Source organism: Pecten maximus, chromosome 8 (assembly GCF_902652985.1).
Source record: "Pecten maximus chromosome 8, xPecMax1.1, whole genome shotgun sequence".
Lineage (NCBI taxonomy): Eukaryota > Metazoa > Mollusca > Bivalvia > Pectinida > Pectinidae > Pecten > Pecten maximus.
In genome coordinates, this window is record NC_047022.1 from 23,264,659 (window position 1) to 23,278,158 (window position 13,500).

General features: G+C 35.2%; 1 protein-coding gene across 5 annotated transcripts in view; it reads left to right on the forward strand.

The window, feature by feature from the left end:
- Window positions 1-13,500, forward strand: part of LOC117332832 (cytochrome P450 4F2-like) — a 51,244-nt gene that overhangs the window by 8,936 nt on the left and 28,808 nt on the right. For 2 of the 5 annotated variants that reach the window (XM_033891884.1, XM_033891886.1), the window contains exons 6-10: window positions 4,126-4,276; window positions 4,769-4,901; window positions 6,287-6,416; window positions 6,925-7,120; window positions 12,020-12,102. In XM_033891884.1, coding sequence (XP_033747775.1) covers window positions 4,126-4,276; window positions 4,769-4,901; window positions 6,287-6,416; window positions 6,925-7,120; window positions 12,020-12,102 — 693 coding nt within the window. Of the gene's footprint in view, window positions 1-4,125; window positions 4,277-4,768; window positions 4,902-6,286; window positions 6,417-6,924; window positions 7,121-10,259; window positions 10,456-12,019; window positions 12,103-13,500 lie in introns of all 5 variants that reach the window. The other 3 variants (XM_033891882.1, XM_033891885.1, XR_004533791.1) reach the window with 2 other exon arrangements.

The window sequence follows — 13,500 nt, forward strand, 5'->3', positions numbered from 1 at the left end:
CATTATGTTTAAATTTCATATGTAATAGTTAATATTGAATATTGATGTAACATCCTTTAAATGTTTAGAGATTTTTAAGAACAGGTCACTTTGCTAGAAGGTCATGATTGGTAGTACCCTACGTGAATCCAAGTTGAAATGGCAGCAGTTTTGAAACCGTGCCCTAATATCGTGTGTGTCCTCCTCGAACAGTTATCACATCTCTAATTCTTTGTTGCATTGAGTTCATCAGGGCATTGACTTTCCGTATCGGTCGTGTTCCAAAACACAGGCGTCAGCAAAACGTTCGCCTCGACGCCGGTACACACGTTGACGGCCATCTGTTCATCGGTGAAGAGCATAGACCTCCAACGTCTCATAGGACGTGCTCGACGTTGCGGTGTTAGTGGTAAACCAACGTACTGTCGCCTTGCACGCAAATTAGCCTCACGCAGTCTGTTGATCACTGTTTGGGGATGAATTCGACGGTTATGATTACCAATCGTATTCCTTGCCGTTTCAGCGGCCGTTAATCTCCTGTTACGCAGGTGTGCCAACCTAAGAACCCGGTCTTGACGTCGCGACGTTACGCGTGGACATCCTGATCTCGGCTGGTCATCGACTCTTCCTGTTGCGTTAAGACGTGAAACTAATCGACTAATAGTCGATTTGTGAACTCTGAATTGTCGAGCGACGTGAAGTTGCGTGTTCCCTGCCAGAAGCATCGCTATAGCACGTCCTCTATCAACCTTTGATAACCGTGGCATAATTGTAAAAGGAATTATTGTTTGCAAAAGTATTGGCGATGATGTGGCTCAATGTTAGTGATGAATTGATACTGGTTTGAATGAAAAAAGAACGCATATGTTTGTACAGGCACGGTTTTTGATGTTTTTACCGCGCCGGAAGTGCATAGGTCTCTAGTCACACTTGGGTGATTTTGAAGATTGGTATGGGTGTTAGGCAGGGTGCATGTTTATTTCCGCGATTTTTATACAGATATGTATATTTAATACAAAATTAATCACAATTTTCCATGTTGCGTTTCTTTTTCGTTTCAGTATATATATACAGGTATACAAAATTAATGGACCTACATGTGACCATTACATTAGACGCATTCAGAAAATTTAGAAAATGCATTTTACCACTTAATTTCATCAAAGTTCATCATGAACTGTATCACTATGCATGTTTGACAATATCATTGTACATGTAGTCCTTCCATTAAAAATTGCATTCAAAGTGATCCATCATTTGTTTCAAATTGATAACTGCTTCAAAAATGGATATTCACAGTACAATTGTACACAATCATGTGGACCCAAAATCCTTTTAATATTCTTCAGATACATGTAAGAGTGATTTATGTTCATTATTGCATTAATTAATTCTCAATGTACATATGATGTGTGTTTGTACAATTTGGTTGAATAGGCAATACAATATAAGAAATGCCAAAGCTGTTTGAATATAATGTACACTATGTAAATTTAATTAGGTCACATGCATGGTGATTGGTTTTAAGTTAATTCTTACCTATAAACAGGTTGACATACTTCCAGAGTTGAATATTTCATTTCCTGGTAGTCTTGTATTAATCATGAACCAGGTATTAAAGATAAATACTTCCCTTCATTTGTAAAATAACATGTTGTTCATATGTGTGAGAAAAGCCTCATGGCTGCCATGTATTGGAACTCTCCTGCTTGAAGTTATTGGGCGGGAAAAAATTGGCGGGAAATTTGATTTTTTTTTTATTGTGAAGGGGTTTAGTAAGCCTGTACAGTTTACTTATTCTTCTTTAAAATTGTAATATAGACATGGAATTCAACAGTAACAATACAATGAAAAATAAGATACTGAAATAATACATTAATTTAAGGTCAACAATTCATGGTAGTATATTAAACATTGTCATATATATTACAATATGATGTGATGATATTTGTAATATTTGTAATGGCCATTACAAGAAAAAAAATGTCACTTATGAGGAATTGCACATCGGAATAACAAATGTAATGGCATTACATAAAGGTACCATTAAGTAATGGCTATTGCATTATGACCATAATTTGTTATGGTCATTAAATGGAAAATGTAATGGGCATAACATGAAGGTACCAATAAGTAATGGCCATTGCATTGTGATCATAATTTGTTATGGCCATTAAATGGAAAATGTAATGGGCATTACATGAAGTTACCAATAAATAATTGCCATTACATTGTGATCATAATTTGTTGTGGCCATTAAATGGAAAATGTTATGGGAGTACATAAAATCCACCGTTAGTAATGGCCATAACATTATGATGACTCCACTCTAATGGCCATTACAAACAGAATAAAGGCCATTAAGAAAAATACAAAACATGAAGTAATGGCCATTATTTTGTTAATGACCATTACAAAGAAAATATTGATAGCAAAGTAATTGAAATTTAGAAAAATAATGCCCATTACATTACTTAACTCCAGGTTTGTCCCAAAAATGGAAACGAGAAATAATGGCCAATTTTAATGGAATCAGTGTTTTTAATGGTTTTGTAATGGGTTTGTAATAGATTTGTAATGACTTTGCTTGGCAGTAGTGATCTGTGGAGTTTTGTTTAGAAATATGGATTATTTAAGTGAGATGTGTGGAGTTTTGTTTAGAATATGGATTATTTAAGTGGGATGTGTGGAGTTTTGTTTAGAATATGGATTATTTAAGTGGGATGTGTGGAGTTTTGTTTAGAAATATGGATTATTTAAGTGAGATGTGTGGAGTTTTGTTTAGAATATGGATTATTTAAGTGGGATGTGTGGAGTTTTGTTTAGAAATATGGATTATTTAAGTGAGATGTGTGGAGTTTTGTTTAGAATATGGATTATTTAAGTGAGATGTGTGAAGTTTTGTTTAGAATATGGATTATTTAAGTGAGATGTGCAGAGTTTTGTTTAGAATATGGATTATTTAAGTGGGATGTGTGGAGTTTTGTTTAGAATATGGATTATTTAGTGAGATGTGTGGAGTTTTGTTTAGAAATATGGATTATTTAGTGAGAAGTGTGGAGTTTTGTTTAGAAATATGGATTATTTAAGTGAGATATGTGGAGTTTTGTTTAGAAATATGGATTATTTAAGTGAGATGTGTGGAGTTTTGTTTAGAAATATGGATTATTTAAGTGAGATGTGTGGAGTTTTGTTTAGAATATGGATTATTTAAGTGGGATGTGTGGAGTTTTGTTTAGAATATGGATTATTTAAGTGGGATGTGTGGAGTTTTGTTTAGAAATATGGATTATTTAAGTGAGATGTGTGGAGTTTTGTTTAGAATATGGATTATTTAAGTGGGATGTGTGGAGTTTTGTTTAGAATATGGATTATTTAAGTGGGATGTGTGGAGTTTTGTTTAGAATATGGATTATTTAAGTGAGATGTGTGGAGTTTTGTTTAGAATATGGATTATTTAAGTGAGATGTGTGAAGTTTTGTTTAGAATATGGATTATTTAAGTGAGATGTGCAGAGTTTTGTTTAGAATATGGATTATTTAAGTGGGATGTGTGGAGTTTTGTTTAGAATATGGATTATTTAAGTGAGATGTGTGGAGTTTTGTTTAGAAATATGGATATTTAAGTGAGAGTGTGTGGAGTTTTGTTTAGAATATGGATTACTTTAAGTGGGATGTGTGGCGTTTTGTTTTAGAAATATGGATTATTTAAGGAGATGTGTGGAGTTTTTTTAGAAATATGGATTATTTAAGTGAGATGTGTGGAGTTTTGTTTAGAATATGGATTATTTAAGTGAGATGTGTGAAGTTTTGTTTAGAATATGGATTATTTAAGTGAGATGTGCAGAGTTTTGTTTAGAATATGGATTATTTAAGTGGGATGTGTGGAGTTTTGTTTAGAATATGGATTATTTAGTGAGATGTGTGGAGTTTTGTTTAGAAATATGGATTATTTAGTGAGAAGTGTGGAGTTTTGTTTAGAAATATGGATTATTTAAGTGAGATGTGTGGAGTTTTGTTTAGAAATATGGATTATTTAAGTTAGATATGTGGAGTTTTGTTTAGAAATATGGATTATTTAAGTGAGATGTGTGGAGTTTTGTTTAGAAATATGGATTACCTGTCTACTGTTTTCGTGTGTCTACAGTAAGCCATGGCTCCATAATGACATCATCTACCTTCTGACGAGTGATGGCCGGCGCTTTAAGAGACACTGCGACTACGTACACAAGGTGGCGGAGGATATTATCAGGAAGAGGAGGGAAGCAATGGTAGCTTGTAATCCTCAGCAACAGAAGGTACTTCTTACACACATATTTTTAGTTTACATAACTGTGATTCATTAGTTCAATTCACAGGGGCTTGACACGTTCCTATGACCCAGAATGAAAAAAATAACCTCAAGGTCTGACCCCTAGATCTCTTATTACTGAATAGTGGTCAGGCACGGGGTTATTTTTATTCTGATTTCTGGGACATAGGAACGTGTCAAGCCCCTGTGATTCAAATAGTGAAATAATTTTCGCTGAAGCGATGTCTGGAAACAATAAGATAATATTTTTTGGTGTAAATAACACTTTATCACATTAGATTCAAATCAATTAGAATACAGTAGTAAGTACAGATATCATTTTTGTTTTTTACATTACAAAGTAAGAATATTGTTAATTTATAAATGGTATGTCAAAATACAGTTAGGATATAAATAAGGCACATATCTTAGTTCACCTGAAAGTCATCGTACAAAATGTGATGAAATACAAAACCTAAAGTCAAACATTTGATTGTAGAAATCAGAAGAAACTGGCGTGGAGAAAAAAACACTTGACTTCCTGGATATCCTACTCACTGCTCAGGACGAGGAGGGCGTGGGACTAACCGATATTGAGATCAGGAATGAAGTGGACACATTTTTGTTTGAAGGTACATCTTCAATGAGAGAAGCAGGCAATACAAAATACTATACAAGATGTTCATAATGTATGATTAACATAAGATTCTGCTATGATAATTTATAAAGGTCACATGCAAATAGTTATTGAGGTCACAAATACTGGAAGTGTATATATTTGAGTGGGAAGTGGGAATCTTATTTCAGCGGTTTTTACACTGAGCATTCTGCTAGATTATTACATGAATAAATTATTTTCTGTAACTAGAATTGTTGGTACATTTATTAGCCCACCATCATCAGATGATGAGCTATTGATGATGGTGGGCTATTCAAATCGCCCTGCATCCGTGGTCCGTCCGTCCCTCTGTATACAATTCTTGTCATCGCTATTTCTCAGAAAGTACTGAAGGGATCTTTCTCAAATTTCATATGTAGGTTCCCCTTGGTCAGTAGTTATGCATAATGCATTTTGTAACCAATCGGAAAACATGGCCGACAGGCAGCCATCTTGGATTTTGATAATTGAAGTTTGTTATCGCTATTTCTCAGAAAGTACTTAAGGGATCTTTCTCAAATTTCATATGTAGGTTCCCTTTGGCCACTAGTTATGCATATTTCATTTTGGGACCAGTCGAAAAACAACATGGCTGACAGACAGCCATTCTCATTAAACCTCAAATTTCATATATAGGTTCCCCTTGTTTGAAAAGTACTGGAGGGATGTTTCTCAATTTACATATTTAGTAAGAGGAAGGGAAAAATAGAGAGAAGATCAATTTGACATGGAACCTATAAAGATCATTCAATGGTAGACGCCAAGATCTCTCTTGGATCTCTTGTTAATTTAATTCATCATAGTGCTAATCTGTTTACATCATGTTGTGTACTAAGATATGATAATACCAAAAGATGTATGAATTATATGGGAATTTTTGCAGTAAATAATCATTTGACATTACACATACATTATTCTTCAGCGAACACACTACTATTGGATCCTACTAACCTTGAGGACCGGCGTTGGCTCTACCCCCCTTGTTTACATACATTATTTGAAACTTATCATTAAAGGAAAAGAAAATTTTAACCCTCTTTTGTTTTGCAATAATTAGCAAAAAAAGTACTTCAGCTCATACCAATCAATTTTAATTGATTGAAACACACCAAGCTAGGAGTCTTACTTTGGGAGGAAACCAGTCTATAACCTGGGGAATCATCTAATTCTCATACTGCTTCACTTCCATTGGGGAATCAAACCTCGTTTAGATGAAAGGCCAGGACATAATTGTAACAACTTCACCACCTGGCCACCCACAATTAATTTGATTGATCTTTGATAGTATAGTTATATAATGCTGGTGATGTACGTTACTGACAAATCTAAATACAGGTATATGGTACTTGTCTATCTCAGGTCATGATACCACGGCCAGTGCCATTTCCTGGACACTGTATTCTATAGCGCAACACCCTGAGATCCAGCAGCGTCTTCAACAGGAAATTGACGAGGTCCTTCAGGGTCAGGATTCTGACGACATCTCCTGGTAAGTCATTAGCTATTGTCTAACAGCTGTAATTAATTACCTCTGATATCTCAAATATCAACAAATAATTATTCATCCTTTTTCTTTTCTGATTATTACAGCATAATAAGATCTGAAGAAAGTGCTTTTATATTTCGGTTGAGTAATGCAAATAATTTATTGATATAAAAAAAAATGATCGGAGTGAAAAGGTATGGGGTCACATGCTGACCTTGTGGGTGTTCTCAAGGTACTTTGACACTAAGACCCCTCACTTACTTTCATCTGTGCCTACAATATTGTTATGATTAAATATTTTGTTTCACAAATATATTGTAAGAATGAAACGAAAGTTTTCAAAAGATATGATTTTAAATGTAGATGTCACTTAAGTTCAGTATATTGAAGCAATTGGTATGTATATATTAAAAGATTGTTGGTTTGCAAAATTACAGCTTAAGTTCAACTTATCCACTTTTTAACAAAGAAATGTGAATCTTTTTGATTCTACATTATTTATCATTAACAGGGATGATTGTTCAAATCTTCCATATTTGACAATGTGTTTACGAGAAGCAATGAGAATACATGTACCGGTCCCACTTCTGTTCAGGGAGACAACCGAGGACACAGAAATGTGTGGTTGGTCCGTTCCGCTGGGAACTCTGATCTCTATAAGCTTATACAGGCTGCACCATAACCCTGAAATTTGGGAAAACTCCCTGGTATGTGTGTTATCTCCCTTTGGTAGCGCTTCCTAACCATGGGAAAAACACACTACATATGCAGGCCTCGGACCACAATTAATTTCCCTCTTTGTTCTACCAAAGAAAAATCGAAATTAAATATTTCAGAATTTTTTTCAAAAAATCTGGTTTTCCACATCATGTTGTAGAACTATTCAAGCTGAACATACAGTGAGCTGGAAAGTACCTCATGATCGGCATTTAAGAAAGATATTTATATTTAAGTGTAACCACCCCACTATATTGTGGGTAATTCTGGAAAATCACAAAATATTACTACTCAAGCCTTATAACTCCCTGTGTCCTGCCACACAAACAAACATGGAAATGGTGTCAAAACAAAATTCTGTCACTAGATTAAATATTGCACTATAAATCTATGCTAAAATTATGCCCATATCTGTAACAGCTAAGTCAGGAAAAAATATTTAGCAACAGTCCTGAAATTTCCATATGTACTACATTCGTGTACAACGACCCGGAAGTATAATTGTGGTCTGAGGCCACATGTACATGAAATTATAATCACCTACCGTCTATAAATTGTCTTGTCGTTAAATAAAATGAAAATTAATTTTGTGTAGCACACTGATTTTGATTCCAAAAAAAAAAATAGTTTATGCCAGTTACGCACAATTTTGGCAAAATATAAAATCTTTTAGAACTCTAGCTATCCGAGGTACCCTTCCAATCATTGAATGTATGCAGTATCTTGCATATATATATACCATAAACCCTATATGCAAATTTTTTAAAATTTCTTGACATATGTTTGTAAAATACTGGTAACATTGAAATTGAATCTATACCTGTCATGGCCAGCTATTCCCAGAAGAACTTTAAAACCAATTTTCTCTTTGAAAAATCGATAATCAAATCTTCACATAAGGATTTTGAGTCATAATCGGAGTGCTATTCAGTAAAAAAGTATTTATTATCGCATAATCTTACCTAGCTGCATGTTTGTATTATATTTGCATGCTAATATATTAAAAGCACATAAAACAAAAGCGTAATGATATACGCTGTATTTCCTGACCATAATGGAGCTTGACCCATAGTGACCTTTCACTTTCTAAGCTAACACCCTACCATTAAAGCTTAAAGTTAATAGGGACCCTGGTATGGTGACCAATACTCCAACTGGTGTGGTGACCGGTACTCCACCTGGTATGGTGACCAATACTCCAACTGGTGTGATGACCAATACTTCACCTAGTGTGATGACCAATACTTCACCTAGTGTGGTGACCGGTACTCCACCTGGTATGGTGACCAATACTCCACCTGGTGTGGTGACCGGTACTCCACCTGGTATGGTGACCAATACTCCAACTGGTGTGATGACCAATACTTCACCTAGTGTGATGACCAATACTTCACCTAGTGTGGTGACCGGTACTCCACCTGGTATGGTGACCAATACTCCAACTGGTGTGATGACCAATACTTCACCTAGTGTGATGACCAATACTCCAACTGGTGTGATGACCAATACTCCACCTAGTGTGGTGACCAATACTTCACCTAGTGTGGTGACCAATACTTCACCTAGTGTGATGACCAATACTCTACCTGGTGTGGTGACCAATACTCCACCTAGTGTGGTGACCAATACTCCACCTGGTGTGATGACCAATACTCCACCTGGTGTGATGACCAATACTCAACCTAGTGTGGTGACCGATACTCCACCTAGTGTGGTGACCAATACTCCACCTGGTGTGATGACTAATACTCCACCTGGTGTGATGACCAATACTCCACCTGGTGTGATGACCAATACTCCACCTAGTGTGGTGACCGATACTCCACCTAGTGTGGTGACCAATACTCCACCTGGTGTGATGACCAATACTCCACCTGGTGTGATGACCAATACTCCACCTAGTGTGGTGACCAATACTCCACCTGGTGTGATGACCAATACTCCACCTAGTGTGGTGACCGATACTCCACCTGGTGTGTTGACTGATTCTGCACCTGGTGTGATGACCAATACTCCACCTGGTGTGATGACCGATACTCCACCTAGTGTGGTGACCAATACTCCACCTGATGTGTTGACCAATACTTTACCTGGTGTGATGACCGATTCTGCACCATCTGGACGATGTTTAACTGTCAAAAGTTTGAAGTATAGGCCTGCCCACTACTGGTGTAACACTTTGTAGGAAAAGACTTTTAAAATTTAAATGAACACCCATAATTTTTAGGGAGTTCCAGATGAATTTTTGACATGAAAAGGCACACACTTATAGATCATTATGTGTATGTATCAGAGACAAATTCACACTTTATTGAAATGTCTGTTGTCCAGTTAGCATACATATTACCTTTGAAGTCTTCTGAAAACAGCTCAATATCTAAATGGAATGGATGAGTTGTACTAGCATTGTAGTGGAACTGCACTGAGTGACTACCAGCTAACTGAATTAGTTAAAATGTCTATTTAGAGTTTGGAAGTCCTGGTTTTTAATCCTTGTCCTGTTCACAAAGATACTACATCGCTGTCAGTATACATACTGTTTAATTCGAAAGTGCATTTAAATCTAAGAAAGATTGCTTAAAAGACCGAAAGTTACCAATGAAATATAGAGGCAGAGTATTGCAGAATGTCTTCAGGATGAAATTACTTATTAGTCCCCTACTGGTAAAACCTGGGGGAGATAAAGGTCTCCTTTCCATCTGTCTTGTAGGTATGTACGTAACACCAAAGTTAGGGTTATAGGGTTTAGGTTAGGGTCAGCATTGTGGCAGGTTCATTCTGTGAGGGATTTTGATTAAACTTCAAATAATGATAAAGGACCATAAGATCTCGAGTTTCAGGGTTTTTTTTTGGTCAAAGTAAAGGTCACTGTTACTATTTTTAGCTGGGGCTAGTAGGGGACATATTGCTTTAGCAATTCCAAGTATGCTTGTTTTTGTTTTTTTTTAACTTAAAAGGTAAAAAACAGAAAGTATGAACGTTGTGGTATTGTATAAAATATACAACAAATTACTTCATGTCGGAGATACAGCACCATTACAAATTGTTAGTGATGTTATACAATAACTTACTAGCACTGTACAATTATTTAGCTGCCTAACACATCTATCTGTCTGCCTATCATTACAGGGACGATCTGTCCAAATTCACGTATCTGACAATGTGTATAAAGGAAGGCATGAGACTTCACTCTCCGGTCCCACTGATTGTAAGGGAGATAACTGAGAAACTTGAAATAGACGGAGAAATTGTCCCGATCGGTCAGATGGTCCTTGTTGTAATCTACAACACTCATCACAACCCAGAAGTTTGGGAAAACTCTACGGTATTTATATAAATTTTTACCTGATATTGTGGAACTTTATATAAGCAGCTAGTTGACCCGAATTGACAAAATGTCTAGCATGATAATATTTTTAAAATTTTATCTTGAATTATTTTTTGATAATTTGATATAAGCTAGAATCCCTAGACCATAATTTATAAAAAGTAAAGTAATGAGTTCTATGTAACTAGAAACAATTGTCTGACAGGGTTCACATTTTTACACTATTTTGTACACACAGATACTGTAAAACAACTGCCTGACAGGGTTCACATTATTACACTGTGTTATACACACAGATACTGTAAAACAATTGCTTTGTTCAATTTCATTTTATTATTATTCATTTCTCTTTTAACTTTTGATTTAAAACTCATTTTATCAATTGCTCCTCTGCACATAAAACAGAACCTTTTCTCTTACCCTGGACAGGGATATCCACAAATTTACCGGTGTGAGATTTTCCTCACTTTTTTTGCCACGGCAACAATACAATGAAGTTATGTCGATAATTCAATTACGCCACGTCAAAATTTCCTTGCATTAATGTATTGTCGATATTAGATACATAACAGGGTAAACAGGATAAGAGAAAAATAATCATTCACCCCCATGGAAGTGAGACAGGGGAATCTCAACCCTCGGGGTAAGATAATTAAGCTGCCAAACACTTGACAAACCTCGCGTGTGGCAACTTAAGAATCTTTCCTCTCGGTTTGATCCCCTGTCTCACCCCCAAGGGTATGGAAGATTCTATTACCAGTAGTCTCATGCCTCCAGTCTCACACTACTGTAATTTTGCCTATAATGCTTTATTCCCAAGGTCCGCTATTAAATGTATTATGCATGAATATCTGTGTTTGATATTGTCGCTTGCTTTTTAAAATGTTTGTATGCAGTCCAATATCCCTATTGCTTTCCTTTGTTTTGTAGATGTTTTTGGTTTTGAGGTTATTTATCATTTTAGTGCTTTTATATGCTGATAACATTAAGCTATATAATAATTGGGCTTATTGCAATTTCTGTATATATTTCCTGAAATTTTCATGCGCCAAAATTAATTCAAATACAGTGTGTATGTTTTTGTGTTTTTACCATCTTGAAAAATGATTGATAAATGTTTTACTGGTGTAGAAATACACCACAGACTGGAATATCTCCAAGGACATCTTCTCACTGTACACATATATTGAGATACGTTTAGGAATATTGTGTTTTGATCTATCAAGGCATTGTTTTTTTTATTAATTGACTTTTCAGATGTACATAAAGCTTGCCTATTTTGCGTATTTCATGTTTAGGTTAGAATTACCCAATTTTACACTGGAATTGTGAAAAAATCTGTGTAATTCAATATCCTATTTCATCATTATTTGATGAAAGTTTAAGTGTGAATTTGATTAGGATTCAATTTAGAATTTTATTTGTCAATATAGACCTATATAAAATAATGCATGATTTATTGAAAGTTTATTGAGAGTTTTAAGATAGCATGTGTCAAGCTGTTTGTTGTTTTCTTCCACATATCACATTATTTATATTGAACATCCTTTCATTACATTAGGAGTTTGATCCCGAAAGATTTTCACCTGAGAATATAGAGAAACGGGATCCATTTGCCTATGTGCCATTCTCTGCAGGCCCCAGGTAAGTCTTTACATAAGGATTGCTAAAGCAATACATGTGCCCTACCGGCCTCTGCTAAAAATAGTAAAAGTGACATTGACCCAAACACCCTGAAACTTGTCTGAGATATTATGGTCCTTTATTATTGTGTGCATGATGTCTGGTCGAAATTCCTCAAGGAATAAAGCTACTAAAGCACTGACAATCTTTGGCATTAGTATACGTACACTACAGATGGAAGGGAAACCTATATATAGTCTCCCCGATGTCACCAGTACGACACTAAAAATCTACACGTAAGTGACTAATGATAGTTGTACATGTAAAAAAATGTCCTCAAGAAATTCAGTATGGATGAATTAAACCCGAGTAAGTAAAGTTTATATGGGTATACAAAGGGATTTAATTCTCCAAATAAGAAAATATAAAATCACCCATTTAACTGATGATAAAGATTTGTCAATTCACCAAATGATGTGTCAAAATATAATACCAATCTTCTGTGAAAAAAAAAAAATTTCTACATTTTGCATTCAATATAACACAAAATAGTTTTTCCTTTGAAAAATTTTCATTTGCTTTTTCAAAATAAAATATGCCATACACAATATGCAAAACATATTTCAGTTACAACTTTTACCCACAGTTCCTCACAGACTTACATAATAAATATACAGGTATTTTGAACAATATAAGCATGTTATGAAGTAAATAAAGTATATTAATTTCTAATCTAGATATGTGTCATGCTGTTAATCTCCATCTTTGATGAAATATGCTACTATTTTGTCATTACATGTAGATATATATAGTAATTCTTAATAGCTTTCTTAACACTTTCTATGTATAACCTTTCATATACTCTTTGTAAATGTAATGTTTTACAATCAATGTAACTCAATATTGATGATTAATTCAAAGTGAATCAAAAATTCTGAAAATACGTGTTATAGACAAATAAAACAGATTTTTGTTGTTAACAGCCACTGCAAGAGTTACCTCCCTTCCCTCAGTAATTGCTCCCTTACTCGGCTTTCTTTACAATTACAGTATGCTCATCATCATCATTTTGTCTGTAATGCATTTCTCTTGACTTTCCTTCTGTATGTATTGCTTAAAAATTGGAAAAAATGAAAAATTCAGTGTAGAGATCTGTTCAGCTTATGCCAAGGTGTGGTGTCTGTCATCCAACCGTCAACTTTTCCTTTGAATCGCTATTGACTTGTCAGAAACAATTTTTTATATGCTGCATGCTTTCCACCCAAGGGCCTGAAAGGTGGGCCCAATAGGGGGAGATATAATCCCCCCCCCCCCCCCCCCCCCCCCACCCCCTTGGAGTCTGAGAGGTGGGGTCTCAATAAGGAACATATCAAAATCCTTTGAAATCCCTCATCTTTTGTAGATAATTATAGTGTGTTG